Raw genomic sequence first — 18,750 nt, 5'->3', positions numbered from 1 at the left:
GACTGATGGCAGCATTTGGCAACTGCTCTTCATGGTGGTGTGAAGGGTATGGCGAGTGTTGTGTCAACACCTCCGGGAGGCAGCAGGTTCCTGGCACCTGACGGGCAGGCGCAGGTTGAACAGACACCTGTCGACGGAGAGAACTGTGCAATCCTTCGTCCCCAGCTGCTGCGTGAAGGACGTTCACTATGGAGTTGTTGTTATACTGGATCCCGGACACGGCTGTTGTTTGCCACTTTCCTCCCCCGTGGACACAAGAGCGTGTCCGCCGGGGGTCACTTGAAGTTGCCCATATTTTACTGTTGGACATATTTTTATGTCCGACGAACAAATATTTCTATAAATTCAATTCTTATCATAGCGACTTGGGGATAGTATGAACATGTTTGCCATAAAATTTACGTTTTCTTTAGTAGCCACATAGCCTATTTGAGAGAACGGCATTGTCTTGTATCTTCGTGGTAAGACTATTGTAGACCGCCGATGTGCAGTAACAGATAACACTTCACCCACTTCCCACACTCTTGCAGGTGGGCCGTGATCATCATTCTTCATTTATATGCATATGTCCATGTAGGGAATTTTATTGCAATCTCAAAGATACCAAATTTAACGCTGTAGGACAAGTGTGGAGTTGAAAACCCTGAAAAGAATAGAAACATCTCGTCGGTGTTTGGAGCTCACGGCTAGTGATCCAGGTAGTTTCTTTATTGGTAGTGGTTTAAATCACAGTTTGGGGACATTTTATACATATGTTCTTCTAGAATATTCTATTGCGAACACATTGGTACAAAATGAAATGTGTACATCGAAAATTAAGATCAGGACAGTGAAAAGAGTCAACACTTTTCAGTGTTTCCGCTCGATGGCCCGAAACGCTGAGAGCACTTTGCGCTAACATTTTTCCTTGTTCGCTGGGAGGCTGAAAGTGTATTAATTTCCTTTCCTGCCCGAGTACATCCCCCGGTGAAGATGGTATCACTTATGACATATTGCGTCTGCTCCCTTTAGTACCAGGGAATCCCCTGCTTGAGCTGTATAATATGAGCTATGTTACTGGGGAACTTCCTATCTCTTGGACCAACAGTATAATCATTCTAATTCCCAAGCCAAATCAAGAGAATGCTTTCCGCCCAATTTCCCTTACTAGCTGCACTTGCAAAACATTCGAGAGAATGGTCCTAAATAACCGTCTCCTCCATAGAATAAGAACCATGCTATCCCCCCAGATATATGGCTTCATGCATGGAAGGAGTGTGCATCATTGCATCACCACCTTTCTTACCCTGCACACTGAAAAGTCATATACCACCTTCCTAGATCTTAAGTCTGCCTTTGATATTGCAAATAGACATGTTATCTTGAGTGAGCTTGCAAGAATGAATATTGGTGGTCGGCTTCTTTGTTGGATCAGGGGTTACTTATCCAACAGGAAGTCATCTGTATTTTTCCAGGGGCATAGTAGTGTAACAAGAGACTTTGAACTAGGCACCCCGCAGGGTGGTGTCCTCCGTCCTACCTTATTTAATATCTTAATAAACACGCTGTTAAACTCTATACCGAGCAAACCCAACGTCCACATCATTAGCTATGCTGATGATATAATGATACACACCACTGGGTATGCTAACACGCAGAACACTCTTAACTCTGTATTAGACTCATGTCAGGACCTAGGTTTAATTATCTCAGCAGAGAAAACAAAGATACTAAATCGGCGCCCACCCAGGCAGGGAGGAGCTGTTCGCAAGATGCAACTGCCTGATGGCTCCCAGCTTGACTATGTAAACAGATTCAAATACCTTGGCCTTGAGATGCCACTGTATGGTCATGTTGTATTCAGACTGTCGTCAGTTTAAAGAGAGGCTCCGAGCTCTCAAGGCTGTTGCAGGTTATCACTCAGGCTATGGTGCCAATGTCAGCATTGTCAAAATGATGTACCTTGCATACATCACATCTTTAGTGGATTATGCTGCGCCTCTGCTTGTTTTGATGCCTGAAAGAGAGCTTGGAGGGCTTGAAAAATTGCAGACCGAAGCCTTGAGGATAATCCTTGGGTACCCTCGTACCACAAAGATATTTAATATGAGAAAGGAACTTAATATTCTGAGCATTGTTGATCGTGTTACTGAAATTAACTGTCAAATTGGTATAAAAATGCTTAGGCTAACTCATCCTAATCCTTGCACAGAAGCCCTCCAGAATTTCTTTATTGAAGATCAGCATTGTTCTAAATGGATAACAAAAACTGGAACTCAACTCAGAATGTATGGGGTTCATGATTTGTACCAAGAGAAACAACAACGGCACTTTCCTGCACCGTGGGAGGTTACACCCTTTCCAGTTTTAATCCCTCCCTTTCCACCCAAGAAGCAAATTAGAGATCAGTCCAAGCTTCGTCTTGAGGCAAAGCTCAACGCCTTAAGCCATATTGATGCTCTGTCCACAGAGCATTCTCTCTCTCAAATCATATACACTGATGGTTCCCAACACAGCACCACGGGTGCAGCTGGAAGTGCAGTTGTCCTGACAATGGGCGATGGCCTATACTTTGAGTGGGGAGTCCGTATAAACAACTGGGCCTCTACCCTTCAGACCGAACTATTTGCCTTGATCCTTGCACTGAAATGTGTACAAGTCTCCAAACTTGATACATTAATTGTAAGTGACTCCTTATCATCCTTAAATGCTCTCAACTCTTTAAGACATAACTGTAACATGCTCGTGTCCGAAGCTAGACACAAATACAACAAAATTATTAAGGATGGTAACAGAGTCCATTTCATGTGGTCTCCATCTCATGTTGGCCTCCGAATGCATGATAGAGCTGATAAGTTAGCCAAAGAACCTGCCTTTAAAGGAGCCTTTGAGTGTAACCTTGGATTGTCAATGAGCAATCTGAGAGCAGCAGTACACCGAGAACTTCAACAAGATCTTGTAGATCTGAGGCAAAGTGAAATTGACACCAGTAATTCCATCTATCATCATACTATCATGCAAGAGGAGCCACACATCTATGGATCATCCAATAAAATCAGTAGACTTCTAGATGTTACTACTGCTCGGCTTAGACTCGGTTACAAGTACCTCTGGGAATTCTCATTATCTGGTGATGTAGACCTGATCAAATGTAAACTGTGTCAACAAAATTATTCGCACACCCTCCGTCACTATGTGATGGAGTGCGAAAAGATACGTGAATTTAGAGACAATTCTATAACCAATGTTCCAGCGATGTGTAAAACTTTCATTCAAAATGATCTGCTACCAGAAATTTTAGCCAAATATCCCCAGTTTGCTAACTGTAGGTAGTAACTGAGTGATTGTAACCTATCCACCGCTGCCCACTGGATGGGGGGCGGTGTGCAGGACAAACATATAAATTGTGACACTAGCTCTCCACATATGTCAGTTGCTTAATTTAGAACCTGTACTTGAGGTCGATCTCGAACCCATTGTTGATGTGACGACTTATATTAAAGTTTGTAACTAGCTCATCAAGATTGTAACTTGCTTAGCTAAATGAATTGTGGGGTTCAGTCCCTGAGCCCATTATGTGCCTCTGTAACCCTTTCCACTACCGCCCACAAGATGGGTATGGGGTGCATAATAAATGAACTAAACTAACTGCCCGAGTTTCGGGCAAGAAAAACACTAAGACTAAAACTTCATACTAATTGAGATTAAAGTATAAATTGTGTTGAGAAAAAATTATTAAGGATGGTAACAGAGTCCATTTCATGTGGTCTCCATCTCATGTTGGCCTCCGAATGCATGATAGAGCTGATAAGTTAGCCAAAGAATCTGCCATGACAGAAAAAAAGCAAAAATACAATTTGGTCAACAAACAGCATTGTTTAAAATAGAAGACATGGGTTGACATTTTGGGGGTGAGGTAGGTTACATTGAGCTAATTAGGTAGTACTTAGTTTTTATCTTAAACTGGTTGAGAGAGGTACAGTCTTTAACATAATTGGGAAGGTCATTCCACATTCGAGGTCCCTTGATTTGCAAAGCATTTCTAGTTTGACTAAGTCGTACTCTTGGAATATCAAATAGGTATTTGTTTCTGGTGTGGTGCTCATGGGTTCTGTTACAACCTTCTAGGAAGCTTTTAAGGTCAGGATTGACATTACAGTTCAGCGTTTTATATTTATAAAATACACATGAGAGGATGTGCAGTGACTTAATATCTAACATATTCAGAGATTTGACTAAGGGTACCGAGTGATGTCTGGGGCCAGAGTTGGATATTGTCCTAATAGCAGCTTTGTGTTGAGTAATTAGAGGACGTAAATGATTTTGGGTAGTAGAACCCCAAGCACAAATACCATAGTTGAGATAAGGATAGATGAGAGAGTAATAGAGAGTCACCAGGGCAGGGCGAGGTACATAATATCTGATCTTAGAAAGAATGCCAACAGTTTTTGAAACTTTTTTTTGATATATTTAGAATGTGTCCCTGGAAATTCAGCGTTCTGGTCAATGAGAACGCCAAGGAATTTGCCATCTACTTTGTTACAAATTTGGGTATTGTTAATCCTGAGATTTATTTGATTTGAGAATTTATTGCCAAACAAAATATAGAAAGTTTTGTCAATATTGAGGGTGAGTTTATTGGCAGTTAGCCAGTGATGGACTTTATTTAGCTTAGTATTCACAGTGACATTTAGAGCAAGGGGGTCAGGACTGGAGTTTTTTTTTTTATTATTTTCTACCACAGACGTGGCCACACATTTACAATGCTAAGCTGCATATATACATTTTCTTCTGTCCTCTATGGACAGGGTTAGAGATGTGTTAAACATATAGTTCAAGGGTTTATTGAACAATCAACCACAGAAGGTGATTCGATGCTTTTAAAATGCTAAGCTAACCTACATACGTAAATACATAGATTTACGTATGCCCTACATAAAGTGTTCGATGTGTCTTTTACATAGTGTCATTAATGTGCATTTACAAAGGTAAAATGTAATTCTGATCAGCTTCCATATATACTTTATACACATACATGTACATACACACACACGCATATATGTACATATACATACATATATACACACACACATGCATGCACATACATTTGTCTCTTTTACTCTGACAGGGTGAGATAGCTGATAGAGAAACTAGTGTGCAATTAAGCCCTTAATCACTGAAGGTGATGAAGGTGCTTTTACAAGCTCAGGTTATATAGTTACATCAAATACATACATTGTATAATTGATACATTACACGGTTAATCTTGGGTACAAGTCCAATATATCATCAAGTGTTCCAGTACTCATATAGTAATTACACAGTTAGAGTAAATGAAGGTCGTGTTGTCAGCAAATAGAATTGGTTTGAGATGTTAGGAGGCATTTGGAAGGTCATTAATGTAGATGAGAAAGAGGAGAGGGCCAAGTATGCTGCCCTGAGGAACACCAATGTTGATGGGTAGGGTGGGAGAAATTGAATTATTCACAGAAACATACTGGAGCCTGTCAGTAAGGTAAGACTTAATGTACTGCAGGGAGTGTCCTCTGACTCCATAATGTTGTAATTTAAGAAGAAGGTTTTGGTGGTTAACAGTGCCAAATGCCTTACGCAGGTCCACAAATAACCCAACAGGGAACTCATTTTTATCAAGAGCTGCATGTATCAAGTTAATCATACTAATAAGTGCATCGTTAGTGCTTCTTTGGGTCTGAAGCCATACTGACAAGAGCTAAGTATATTGAGTTTGGCTAGATAAGAATAAAGCTGCTAGTAGATTAGTTTTTCAAATATTTTTGACAAGTTTGGCAGAGTTGATATAGGTCTGAAGTTGTTAACATCAGTGAGATCACCACATTTGTGGACAGGGGTTACTCTCGCTTTTTTTTAGAATATCTGGAAAGGTTTGGAGTTCAAGTGACTTGTTGAAGAGCAATGCAATGGCAGGAGCTAAAAATCTGAAGGCTTTTTTGTAAATAAGAGTTGGTATCTCCTCAAGGGCACTAGACTTGGTTTTAAGGGAAAGGATTCTGTCAGTAACATCAGTGGAATTAGTAGGCATTAGGTACAGAGACTGTGGATAGTTACCTGTAAGGTAGTCCTTAACATCAGTACTGGAAGATGGAATATCATTTGCAAGGGATGACCCAATGGAAGAGAAGAACCTATTGAACTCAAAAGCAGAGTCAGAGGCTGAAAGCTGACTATCATTATTTGAAGCACATTGTGCATTCTGGTGACAAACGTCATGAGTGACGAGAGTGTGGGATGAGTTTCACTCGGCTTGAACATGTGAAGACTCATGTTAGTGCATTCAGGTGGCAAAACTTGTGAGAGTCCAGCGTGTAGGAAGAGATTCAAGAATTTTGGATATATGAGAAGGCACATATTAGATTTATTTATTTATTTATTTATTTATTTATTTATATATGTACAAGAAGGTACATTGAGTTTGTGAGAATACATTGGATAGTACAGTATTTACACTCTTGTAAAGCCACTAGTACGCGCAGCGTTTCGGGCAGGTCCTTAATCTAGCAGATAATTTTAAGTAGGTAATTTCTATCAGAATTGATAAATGATAACAAATACATTGCAAGAGAAAAATGAGATGAGAGAGCTTAGTAAGTATATTAAAGCACATTGTTATATTAAAGCTCTGATTGATTACATTGACAGCTTGATTAGTAATTTAAACAAGATTAATAGACACCATACAGCAGATTGACAGTACATATAGGACAGCAATGATCACAATGGTAAAGATGTTCAGATTGGGTACATAAAGATTGGGAGACTGGGTAGCAATAGATACAGATAAACAAGATTAATAAGCACCATACAGCAGAATGGCAGCACATATAAGAAGACAGCAATGATCACTGTTACGACCCTGGGTTCTTCAGTGGAAACCAGAGGTCAAAATTGAGCTATTAAACTTTCCTATAGTATAGTTGGACGCATCACGAGCTGAAATTGTTTATATCTTCCCTGCCAGACGTAAGACTATTATTGTTTCTCAAAGAGCATTTAAAACTGAGCTGGAGGTTGATTATTAAATAATAACATAGGCACCAACTATGTTTACTAATACTTTCTAATCATTTGTAAAGTAACAATACGTTGCATAGGGGAAGATCTTTAATGTGCTTAGCTGCACGATCAATTAGGCTCCTCCCGGCAACACCACATGCAGGAGCACTGAGCTGGTCGCTGGGAGCGTTCTCCTCTGGCTGGCGTTCGTGGGGACGAGACCTACTCTGTGGCTGCACTTCTCTTCTCCCTTCTCTTATTTCCCTTACCTTAAGTTCCTGTACCATTAAGTTAAGTACAGTGTGTTTAAGTGTGCCTACTCTGGTAGTAACGATTGGTGAGACCTGGGGGTAGTATTTGCCAGTGCTTTGGGTACCCCTAAGTGTTGTGTTTTTGTATTAGGGTCCCACATGGTCTCACTACCCTAAGCTGCATCCAGCTTCAGTGCTTATCCAGTAGCTTGTTCTTACCCTAGCTTGTTCTCAGTGTAAACCTTGTATCCTGTCTATGTGGACCAAGGCTTTTAACGTAAGATAGTGTGGTAAAGTAATTATTATTATTGTTTTTGGTGTGAGTGTATATGGGGGGTTGTTAAGGGGGTTAATAAATAAGTAAATTAGAACAGAGTATCCCTTCTTCCTGTGTGGGAGTGCATTGATCAACCCTTAGTCTAACATGGTCTAGTAGCAAGTTATTATTACTGTGGATAGTTTATTTTGGGGGCCGGGCCTTTTAGTTCTCCCTCATTTGATAACTCTGTATTCTAACTACCCTTACCCCTTAAACTGGGAGCAAATAAACCAGGACTTCACAGAAATAAACTGGGAAGAACAGCTAGAAAATGCAAACCTGAACCAGTGCCTGGAAAAAATAAGCTCAGTAGCACTAGAAATATGCTCAAACCGCATACCCCTAAGAAAAAAGAGGAAGAGATGCAGATTGGAACGGGAACGTCGTTCCCTATATAGGCGAAGAAAACGAATCGCGGAACAACTTGAGAGTCGCACCCTATCTCAAGAACGGCGAAGAAGGTTAGGTAAAGAAATAGAAACAATTGAACGCAAGCTACAAGAATCATACAAAACCCAGGAGAGGCAAAGAGAGCAAAAGGCCATCAGTGAAATAAAGAGAAATCCGAAATATTTTTTCTCCTATGCAAAATCAAGATAAAAAACCACATCTAGTATCGGGCCCCTGCGAAAGGGAGATGGAACTTTCACCGATGACAACAAAGAAATGAGCGAGCTACTGAGGAAGCAGTACGACTCTGTTTTCAGTGAGCCATTAAACGCACTAAAGAGTGATAACCCAAATGAATTTTTCATGGATATGATACCAACATCAAATCATATATCAGACGTCACCCAATCCCCACTGGATTTTGAGGAAGCCATATACAGTATGCCTATGCACTCTGCACCAGGCCCGGATTCTTGGAACTCCATATTCATCAAGAACTGTAAAAAACCACTATCGCAGGCCCTCCACATTCTGTGGAGACAAAGCCTAGATACTGGCGTTATTCCTGATATACTAAAAACAGCAGAGATAGCACCACTTCATAAAGGAGGAAATAAGGCAGAGGCAAAAAATTACAGACCGATAGCACTAACATCGCACATTATAAAAAATTTTGAGAGAGTGCTAAGAAGTAAGATCACAAAATACATGGAATCACAGCATCTCCATAACCCCGGACAACATGGTTTCAGAACAGGGCGCTCTTGCCTGTCGCAGTTGCTGGACCACTATGATATGGCATTAGATGCTATGGAAGACAAACAAAACGCTGATGTAATTTACACAGATTTCGCAAAAGCTTTTGATAAATGTGACCATGACGTTATTGCACATAAAATGCGTTCAAAAGGAATTACCGTAAAAATAGGCAGATGGATCTACAATTTCCTGACCAACAGAACCCAATGTGTAATAGTCAACAAAATAAAATCCAGCCCATCAACCGTGAAGAGCTCAGTCCCCCAGGGTACTGTGCTTGCTCCAGTACTTTTTCTCATCCTCATATCGGACATAGACAAGAACACATCCTATAGCACTGTATCATCCTTTGCAGATGACACTAGGATCTTCATGAGAGTAGGCAACATAGAGGACACGGCGAACCTCCAGTCAGATGTAGATCAGGTCTTTCTGTGGGCTACAGAAAATAATATGGTGTTTAACGAGGATAAGTTCCAGCTCATGCGCTACGGAAAAAATGAAAATATAAAATCGAAAACCACGTACAAAACTCAGGCAAATCATAAAATAGAACGTAAAGGCAATGTAAAGGATCTGGGTGTACTCATGTCGGAAGACCTTACCTTTAAAGAACACAATAAAATATCCGTCACAACTGCAAGAAAAATGACAGGTTGGATAACAAGAACTTTTCACACTAGAGATGCTATACCGATGATGATACTTTTCAAAACGCTTGTGCTCTCTAGAGTGGAGTACTGCTGCACAATGACAGCCCCTTTCAAAGCTGGAGAAATTGCTGACCTGGAGAGCGTGCAGAGATCCTTTACTGCTAGAATCCACTCAGTAAAACACCTAAACTATTGGGACCGACTAAAGAGCCTAAATCTGTACTCCCTTGAGCGCAGGCGGGAGAGATACATAATAATTTACACGTGGAAAATATTAGAGGGGCTGGTCCCAAACCTGCACACAGAATAACATCACATGAGACCAGAAGACATGGCAGGATGTGCAGAATACCCCCGTTGAAAAGCGGAGGTGCAACAGATACTCTGAGAGAGAACTCTATCAACATCAGAGGCCCGAGACTGTTCAACACGCTTCCACTACACATAAGGGGCATAACTGGCAATCCCCTCCCAGTGTTCAAGAAAGAACTGGATAAGCACCTCCAAAGGATACCTGATCAACCAGGCTGTGACTCATACGTCAGGCTGCGAGCAGCCGCGTCCAACAGCCTGGTTGATCAGTCCAGCAACCAGGAGGCCTGGTCGACGACCGGGCCGCGGAGACCCTAAGCCCCGAAAGCACCTCAAGGTAACCTCAAGGTAAGGTAACCCCTTAATAGTACCAGTTCCCCCATAGCAAGTCCACCATTTTTCATAACAATCACAATGGTAAAGATGTTCAAATTGGGAACATAAAGGTTGGGAGATTGGGTAGCAATAGATACAGTGCAATTTTAAGGCAAAAAGTGAAAAACTATGAAGATGAAATTAGGTACTTTTTAGTATTGATTTTGAATGACGTAAAAGTTGGACAGCTTTTCAATTCAATAGGGAGTGAGTTCCATAAACTGGGTCCCTTTATTTGCATAGAGTGTTTACACAGATTAAGTTTAACTCTGGGGATATCAAAGAGATATTTATTTCTGGTGTGGTGGTGATAATGGGTCCTATTACATTTGTCCAGGAAGAGTTTCAGACAAGGATTTGCATTTAAGAACAGGGTTTTGTAAATGTAGTTGACACAAGAGAATTTGTGGAGTGAGATTATGTTTAGCATGTTTAGGGAGTTAAACAAGGGGGCTGAGTGTTGTCTGAAAGCAGAATTTTATATTATTCTGATTGCAGATTTTTGCTGGGTGATGATGGACTTGAGGTGGTTTGCAGTGGTTGAACCCCATGCACAGATACCATAATTAAGATAGGGATAGATTAGTGCATAATATAGAGAGATGAGAGCAGAGTTAGGTACATAATATCTGATTTTGGAGAGTATACCAACTGTTTTAGAGACTTTCTTAGTTATGTGTTGTATGTGGGTACTGAAGTTGAGTCTCTTGTCTAGGAATAGGCCAAGAAACTTTCCATCATTTTTATTGCTAATGTTTACATTGTCTATCTGAAGCTGAATTGCATTTGTAGATTTGCTTCCAAATAGGATGTAGTAGGTCTTTTCTATGTTAAGTGTTAGTTTGTTGGTTGACATCCATAAGTGGACTTTTTTTAGTTCATTATTAACAACATCATTTAATGTATGTGGGTTGGGGTTGGAGTAGATGAGGGTAGTATCATCAGCAAACAAAATAGGAGGTTTCAGAATGTTAGAGACATTAGGCAGATCATTAATGTATATAAGAAAAAGAAGAGGTCCCAAGATGCTGCCCTGTGGCACTCCAACGGTTATTGGTAGAATGGGAGAGGTTATATTATTGATGGCTACACATTGGTGTCTATCACTAAGATAGGATTGGATATAGTCCAGTGCATGGCCTCATGGACCTGCACAGATTAAGGACCTGCCGGAAACGCTGCGCGTGCTAGTGGCTTTACAAGATTGTAAATACTATGCTATGTATTCTCACAAACCCAATGTATCGTCTTGCATATAAATAAATAAATAAATAAATAAATAAATAAATAAATAAATAAATAAATAAATAAATAAATAAATAAATAAATATTAGTGCATTCAAGTGACGAGCCTCATGAGGGCCCAGAGTGCACGAAGTTATTCAGTTGACATAGAAGTATGAAGACTCACAGGAAGGTGCATGTGGAGGAAATACCTTTTGAATATGCCAAGTGTGGCAAAAAATTTAGAGCATGTGGAAATATAATAAAGCACATACATGTTAGTGCTTTCTGGTGACCAACCTCATGAATGTCATTAGTCTCCGTGGTGTAGTGGTAAGACACTCGCCTGGCGTTCTGCCAACGCTTTGTCATGGGTTCGTATCCTGGCCGGGGAGGATTTACTGGGCGCAAATCCTTAACTGTAGCCTCTGTTTAACTCAACAGTAAAATGTGTACTTGGTTGTAACAACGATTCTTCGCGGCGGGGATCGTATTCCAGGGACCTGCCCGAAACGCTACACGTACTAGTGGCTCTACAACAATGTAACAACTCTTCTATATATCCAAAAAAAAAAAAAAAATATGTCCAAAGTGTGGGAAGAGATTCAGCCGTTTTGAACATGTAAAGAGGCACAATATTTACCAGAATTTACCTGAGGGCCACTAATACTAGTGGCCACTAATACTAGTGGCCACTAATACTAGTGACCACTAATACTAGTGACCACTAATACTAGTGGCCACTAATACTAGTGGCCACTAATACTAGTGACCACTAATACTAGTGGCCACTAATACTAGTGACCACTAATACTAGTGACCACTAATACTAGTGACCACTAATACTAGTGACCACTAATACTAGTGACCACTAATACTAGTGGCCACTAATACTAGTGACCACTAATACTAGTGGCCACTAATACTAGTGGCCACTAATACTAGTGACCACTAATACTAGTGACCACTAATACTAGTGGCCACTAATACTAGTGGCCACTAATACTAGTGACCACTAATACTAGTGGCCACTAATACTAGTGCCCACTAATACTAGTGACCACTAATACTAGTGACCACTAATACTAGTGCCCACTAATACTAGTGGCCACTAATACTAGTGCCCACTAATACTAGTGCCCACTAATACTAGTGACCACTAATACTAGTGACCACTAATACTAGTGGCCACTAATACTAGTGCCCACTAATACTAGTGCCCACTAATACTAGTGACCATTAATACTAGTGACCACTAATACTAGTGACCACTAATACTAGTGACCACTAATACTAGTGGCCACTAATACTAGTGACCACTAATACTAGTGGCCACTAATACTAGTGCCCACTAATACTAGTGACCACTAATACTAGTGACCACTAATACTAGTGGCCACTAATACTAGTGCCCACTAATACTAGTGACCACTAATACTAGTGACCACCAATACTAGTGACCACTAATACTAGTGACCACTAATACTAGTGACCACTAATACTAGTGACCACTAATACTAGTGTCCATTAATACTAGTAACCACTAATACTAGTGACCACTAATACTAGTGACCACTAATACTAGTGGCCTCGATGAGGACAGGAAGCTGGCGGCTTGTCAAATGTCCCCCCATTTATCCTGTTGATGTTTTCCAGCTGTATTATAAAACCCGGCAGAGTTTAGGCGTTTGTGGCTTTGGTGGGTATGCATGTCCTCGGGTTTACAACTCTATGGGTGAACAAGCATCTCCTGTTCTAAGTCCTACATTGTGGCATGTTGAGCTTGAAACCGCTGCTCCTTGTTGTTGTTATATCTGACCTTTTGAAGTTCTTATCTTCCATTGGGTCATCCCTTGCAAATGATATTCCATCTTCCAGTACTGATGTTAAGGACTATCTTACAGCTAACTATCCTCAGTCTTACAGCTAACTATCCTCAGTCTTACAGGTAACTATCCTCAGTCTTACAGGTAACTATCCTCAGTCTTACAGGTAACTATCCACAGTCTTACAGGTAACTATCCTCAGTCTTACAGGTAACTATCCTCAGTCTTACAGGTAACTATCCTCAGTCTTACAGGTAACTATCCTCAGTCTTACAGGTAACTATCCTCAGTCTTACAGGAAACTATCCTCAGTCTTACAGGTAACTATCCACAGTCTTACAGGTAACTATCCACAGTCTTACAGGTAACTATCCTCAGTCTTACAGGTAACTATCCTCAGTCTTACAGGTAACTATCCTCAGTCTTACAGGTAACTATCCACAGTCTTACAGGTAACTATCCACAGTCTTACAGGTAACTATCCTCAGTCTTACAGGTAACTATCCACAGTCTTACAGGTAACTATCCTCAGTCTTACAGGTAACTATCCACAGTCTTACAGGTAACTATCCTCAGTCTTACAGGTAACTATCCACAGTCTTACAGGTAACTATCCACAGTCTTACAGGTAACTATCCTCAGTCTTACAGGTAACTATCCTCAGTCTTACAGGTAACTATCCTCAGTCTTACAGGTAACTATCCACAGTCTTACAGGTAACTATCCACAGTCTTACAGGTAACTATCCACAGTCTTACAGGTAACTATCCTCAGTCTTACAGGTAACTATCCACAGTCTTACAGGTAACTATCCACAGTCTTACAGGTAACTATCCACAGTCTTACAGGTAACTATCCACAGTCTTACAGGTAACTATCCACAGTCTTACAGGTAACTATCCACAGTCTTACAGGTAACTATCCTCAGTCTTACAGGTAACTATCCACAGTCTTACAGGTAACTATCCACAGTCTTACAGGTAACTATCCACAGTCTTACAGGTAACTATCCACAGTCTTACAGGTAACTATCCACAGTCTTACAGGTAACTATCCACAGTCTTACAGGTAACTATCCACAGTCTTACAGGTAACTATCCACAGTCTTACAGGTAACTATCCACAGTCTTACAGGTAACTATCCACAGTCTTACAGGTAACTATCCTCAGTCTTACAGGTAACTATCCCCAGTCTTACAGGTAACTATCCACAGTCTTACAGGTAACTATCCTCAGTCTTACAGGTAACTATCCTCAGTCTTACAGGTAACTATCCTCAGTCTTACAGGTAACTATCCTCAGTCTTACAGGTAACTATCCACAGTCTTACAGGTAACTATCCTCAGTCTTACAGGTAACTATCCACAGTCTTACAGGTAACTATCCACAGTCTTACAGGTAACTATCCACAGACGCCCAACTGCCTTCAGGTCGCCCCTATATCCTTGCCACTATTTACGAGACCATCACAATTCCTCCTCCAACACTTCCTCACACGTTACTCACGTAGCTTCCTCACACGTTACTCACGTAGCTTCCTGAGACGTTACTCACGTAGCTTCCTCACACGTTACTCACGTAGCTTCCTCACACGTTACTCACGTAGCTTCCTCACACGTTACTACCATAGCTTCCTCACACGTTACTCACGTAGCTTCCTCACACATTACTACCGTAGCTTCCTCACACATTACTACCGTAGCTTCCTCACACGTTACTACCATAGCTTCCTCACACGTTACTCACGTAGCTTCCTCACACATTACTACCGTAGCTTCCTCACACGTTACTCACGTAGCTTCCTCACACATTACTACCGTAGCTTCCTCACACATTACTACCGTAGCTTCCTCACACATTACTACCGTAGCTTCCTCACACGTTACTACCGTAGCATCCTCACACGTTACTACTGTAGCTTCCTCACACGTTACTACCGTAGCTTCCTCACACGTTACTACCATAGCTTCCTCACACGTTACTACCATAGCTTCCTCACACGTTACTCACGTAGCTTTTTCACACGTTACTACCGTAGCTTCCTCACACGTTACTCACGTAGCTTCCTCACACGTTACTCAAGTAGCTGCCTCCCACGTTACTCACGTAGCTTCCTCACACATTACTCACGTAGCTTCCTCACACGATACTACCGTAGCTGCCTCAGACGTTACTCACGTAGCTGCCTCACACGTTACTACCGTAGCTTCCTCACACGTTACTCACGTAGCTTCCTCACACGTTACTCACGTAGCTTCCTCACACGTTACTACCGTAGCTTCCTCACACGTTACTACCAAAGCTTCCTCACACGTTACTACCATAGCTTCCTCACACGTTACTACCATAGCTTCCTCACACGTTACTCATGTAACTTCCTCACACGTTACTACCATAGCTTCCTCACACGTTACTACTGTAGCTTCCTCACACGATACTACCGTAGCTTCCTCACACGTTACTACCATAGCTTCCTTACACGTTACTACTGTAGCTTCCTCACACGTTACTTCCATAGCTTCCTCACACGTTACTACCGTAGCTTCCTCACACGTTACTCACGTAGCCTCCTCACACGTTACTACCATAGCTTCCTCAAACGTTACTACCATAGCTTCCTCACTCGTTACTACCATAGCTTCCTCACACGTTACTACCATAGCTTCCTCACACGTTACTACTGTAGCTTCCTCACACGTTACTACCATAGCTTCCTCACACGTTACTACCATAGCTTCCTCACACGTTACTGCTGTAGCTTCCTCACACGTTACTACCATAGCTTCCTCACACGTTACTACCGTAGCTTCCTCACACGTTACTACCGTAGCTTCCTCACACGTTACTCACGTAGCCTCCTCACACGTTACTACCATAGCTTCCTCAAACGTTACTACCATAGCTTCCTCACTCGTTACTACCATAGCTTCCTCACACGTTACTACCGTAGCTTCCTCACACGTTACTACCATAGCTTCCTCACACGTTACTACTGTAGCTTCCTCACACGTTACTACCATAGCTTCCTCACACGTTACTACCATAGCTTCCTCACACGTTACTGCTGTAGCTTCCTCACACGTTACTACCATAGCTTCCTCACACGTCACTAACGTAGCTTCCTCACACGTTACTACTGTAGCTTTCTCACACGTTACTACTGTAGCTTCCTCACACGTTACTACTGTACCTTCCTCACACGTTACTACCGTAGCTTCCTCACACGTTACTACTGTAGCTTCCTCACACGTTACTACCGTAGCTTCCTCACACGTTACTCACGTAGCTTCCTCACACGTTACTCATGTAACTTCCTCACACGTTACTACCGTAGCTTCCTCACGCGTTACTACCATAGCTTCCTCACACGTTACTACCATAGCTTCCTCACGCGTTACTACCATAGCTTCCTCACACGTTACTCATGTAACTTCTTCACACGTTACTACCGTAGCTTCCTCACACGTTACTACCATAGCTTCCTCACACGTTACTCCCGTAGCTTCCTCACACGTTACTACCATAGCTTCCTCAAACGTTACTACCATAGCTTCCTCACTCGTTACTACCATAGCTTCCTCACACATTACTACCATAGCTTCCTCAAACGTTACTACCATAGCTTCCTCACTCGTTACTACCATAGCTTCCTCAAACGTTACTACCATAGCTTCCTCACTCGTTACTACCATAGCTTCCTCACACGTTACTACCATAGCTTCTTCAAACGTTACTACCATAGCTTCCTCACTCGTTACTACCATAGCTTCCTCACTCGTTACTACTATAGCTTCCTCAAACGTTACTTCCATAGCTTCCTCACTCGTTACTACCATAGCTTCCTCACACATTACTACCATAGCTTCCTCAAACGTTACTACCATAGTTTCCTCACTCGTTACTACCATAGCTTCCTCAAACGTTACTACCATAGCTTCCTCATTCGTTACTACCGTAGCTTCCTCAAACGTTACTACCATAGCTTCCTCACTCGTTACTCACGTAGCTTCCTCACACGTTACTACTGTAGCTTCCACACACGTTACTACCATAGCTTCCTCACACGTTACTACCGTAGCTTCCTCACACGTTACTACCATAGCTTCCTCACACGTTACTACTGTAGCTTCCACACACGTTACTACCATAGCTTCCTCAAACGTTACTACCATAGCTTCCTCACTCGTTACTACCATAGCTTCCTCAAACGTTACTACCATAGCTTCCTCATTCGTTACTACCGTAGCTTCCTCAAACGTTACTACCATAGCTTCCTCACTCGTTACTCACGTAGCTTCCTCACACGTTACTCATGTAACTTCCTCACACGTTACTCACGTAGCTTCCTCACACGTTACTCACGTAGCTTCCTCACACGTTACTACCATAGCTTCCTCACACGTTACTACCATAGCTTCCTCACACGTTACTACCGTAGCTTCCTCACACATTACTACCGTAGCTTCCTCACACGTTACTACCATAGCTTCCTCACACGTTACTACCATAGCTTCCTCACACGTTACTACCGTAGCTTCCTCACACATTACTACCATAGCTTCCTCACACGTTACTACCATAGCTTCCTCACACGTTACTCATGTAGCTTCCTCACACGTTACTCACGTAGCTTCCTCACACGTTACTCACGTAGCTTCCTCACAAGTTACTCACGTAGCTTCCTCACACGTTACTACCATAGCTTCCTCACACGTTACTACCATAGCTTCCTCACACGTTACTACCGTAGCTTCCTCACACGTTACTCACGTAGCTTCCTCACACGTTACTTCTGTAGCTTCCTCACACATTACTACCGTAGCTTCCTCACACGTTACTACTGTAGCTTCCTCATACGTTACTACCATAGCTTCCTGACACGTTACTACCATAGCTTCCTCACACGTTACTCATGTAGCTTCCTCACACGTTACTCACGTAGCTTCCTCACACGTTACTCACGTAGCTTCCTCACACGTTACTCACGTAGCTTCCTCACACGTTACTACCATAGCTTCCTCACACGTTACTCACGTAGCTTCCTCACACGTTACTACTGTAGCTTCCTCACACGTTACTACTGTAGCTTCCTCACACGTTACTACTATAGCTTCCTCACACGTTACTACTGTAGCTTCCTCACACGTTACTACCATAGCTTCCTCACACGTTACTACCATAGCTTCCTCACACGTTACTACTGTAGCTTCCTCACACGTTACTACCATAGCTTCCTCACACGTTACTCACGTAGCTTCCTCACACGTTACTACCGTAGCTTCCTCACACATTACTACCATAGCTTCCTCACACGTTACTACCATAGCTTCCTCACACGTTACTCATGTACCTTCCTCACACGTTACTCACGTAGCTTCCTCACACGTTACTCACGTAGCTTCCTCACACGTTACTCACGTAGCTTCCTCACACGTTACTACCATAGCTTCCTCACACGTTACTCACGTAGCTTCCTCACACGTTACTACTGTAGCTTCCTCACACGTTACTACTGTAGCTTCCTCACACGTTAGTACTGTAACTTTCTCACACGTTACTACCGTAGCTTCCTCACACGTTACTACTGTAGCTTCCTCACACGTTACTACTGTAGCTTCCTCACACGTTAC

The 18,750-nt window shown here is 42.0% G+C and overlaps 1 protein-coding gene across 1 annotated transcript in view; it reads right to left on the bottom strand.

Annotated features, from left to right (window-relative positions):
• The window catches only part of LOC138364783 (putative per-hexamer repeat protein 5), a 66,548-nt gene extending 49,448 nt beyond the window's left edge, over positions 1-17,100 (bottom strand). Inside the window, exon 1 of the mRNA XM_069324757.1 lies at positions 16,824-17,100. Within this exon, the coding sequence (XP_069180858.1) occupies positions 16,824-17,100 (277 nt within the window). The remainder of the gene's footprint in view (positions 1-16,823) is intronic.
• Between the last annotated feature and the right edge of the window lie 1,650 nt (positions 17,101-18,750).

Source organism: Procambarus clarkii, chromosome 14 (assembly GCF_040958095.1).
Source record: "Procambarus clarkii isolate CNS0578487 chromosome 14, FALCON_Pclarkii_2.0, whole genome shotgun sequence".
NCBI lineage: Eukaryota > Metazoa > Arthropoda > Malacostraca > Decapoda > Cambaridae > Procambarus > Procambarus clarkii.
Note: the sequence above shows the minus strand (reverse complement) of the source record. Positions and strands in the feature narration are given on the sequence as shown.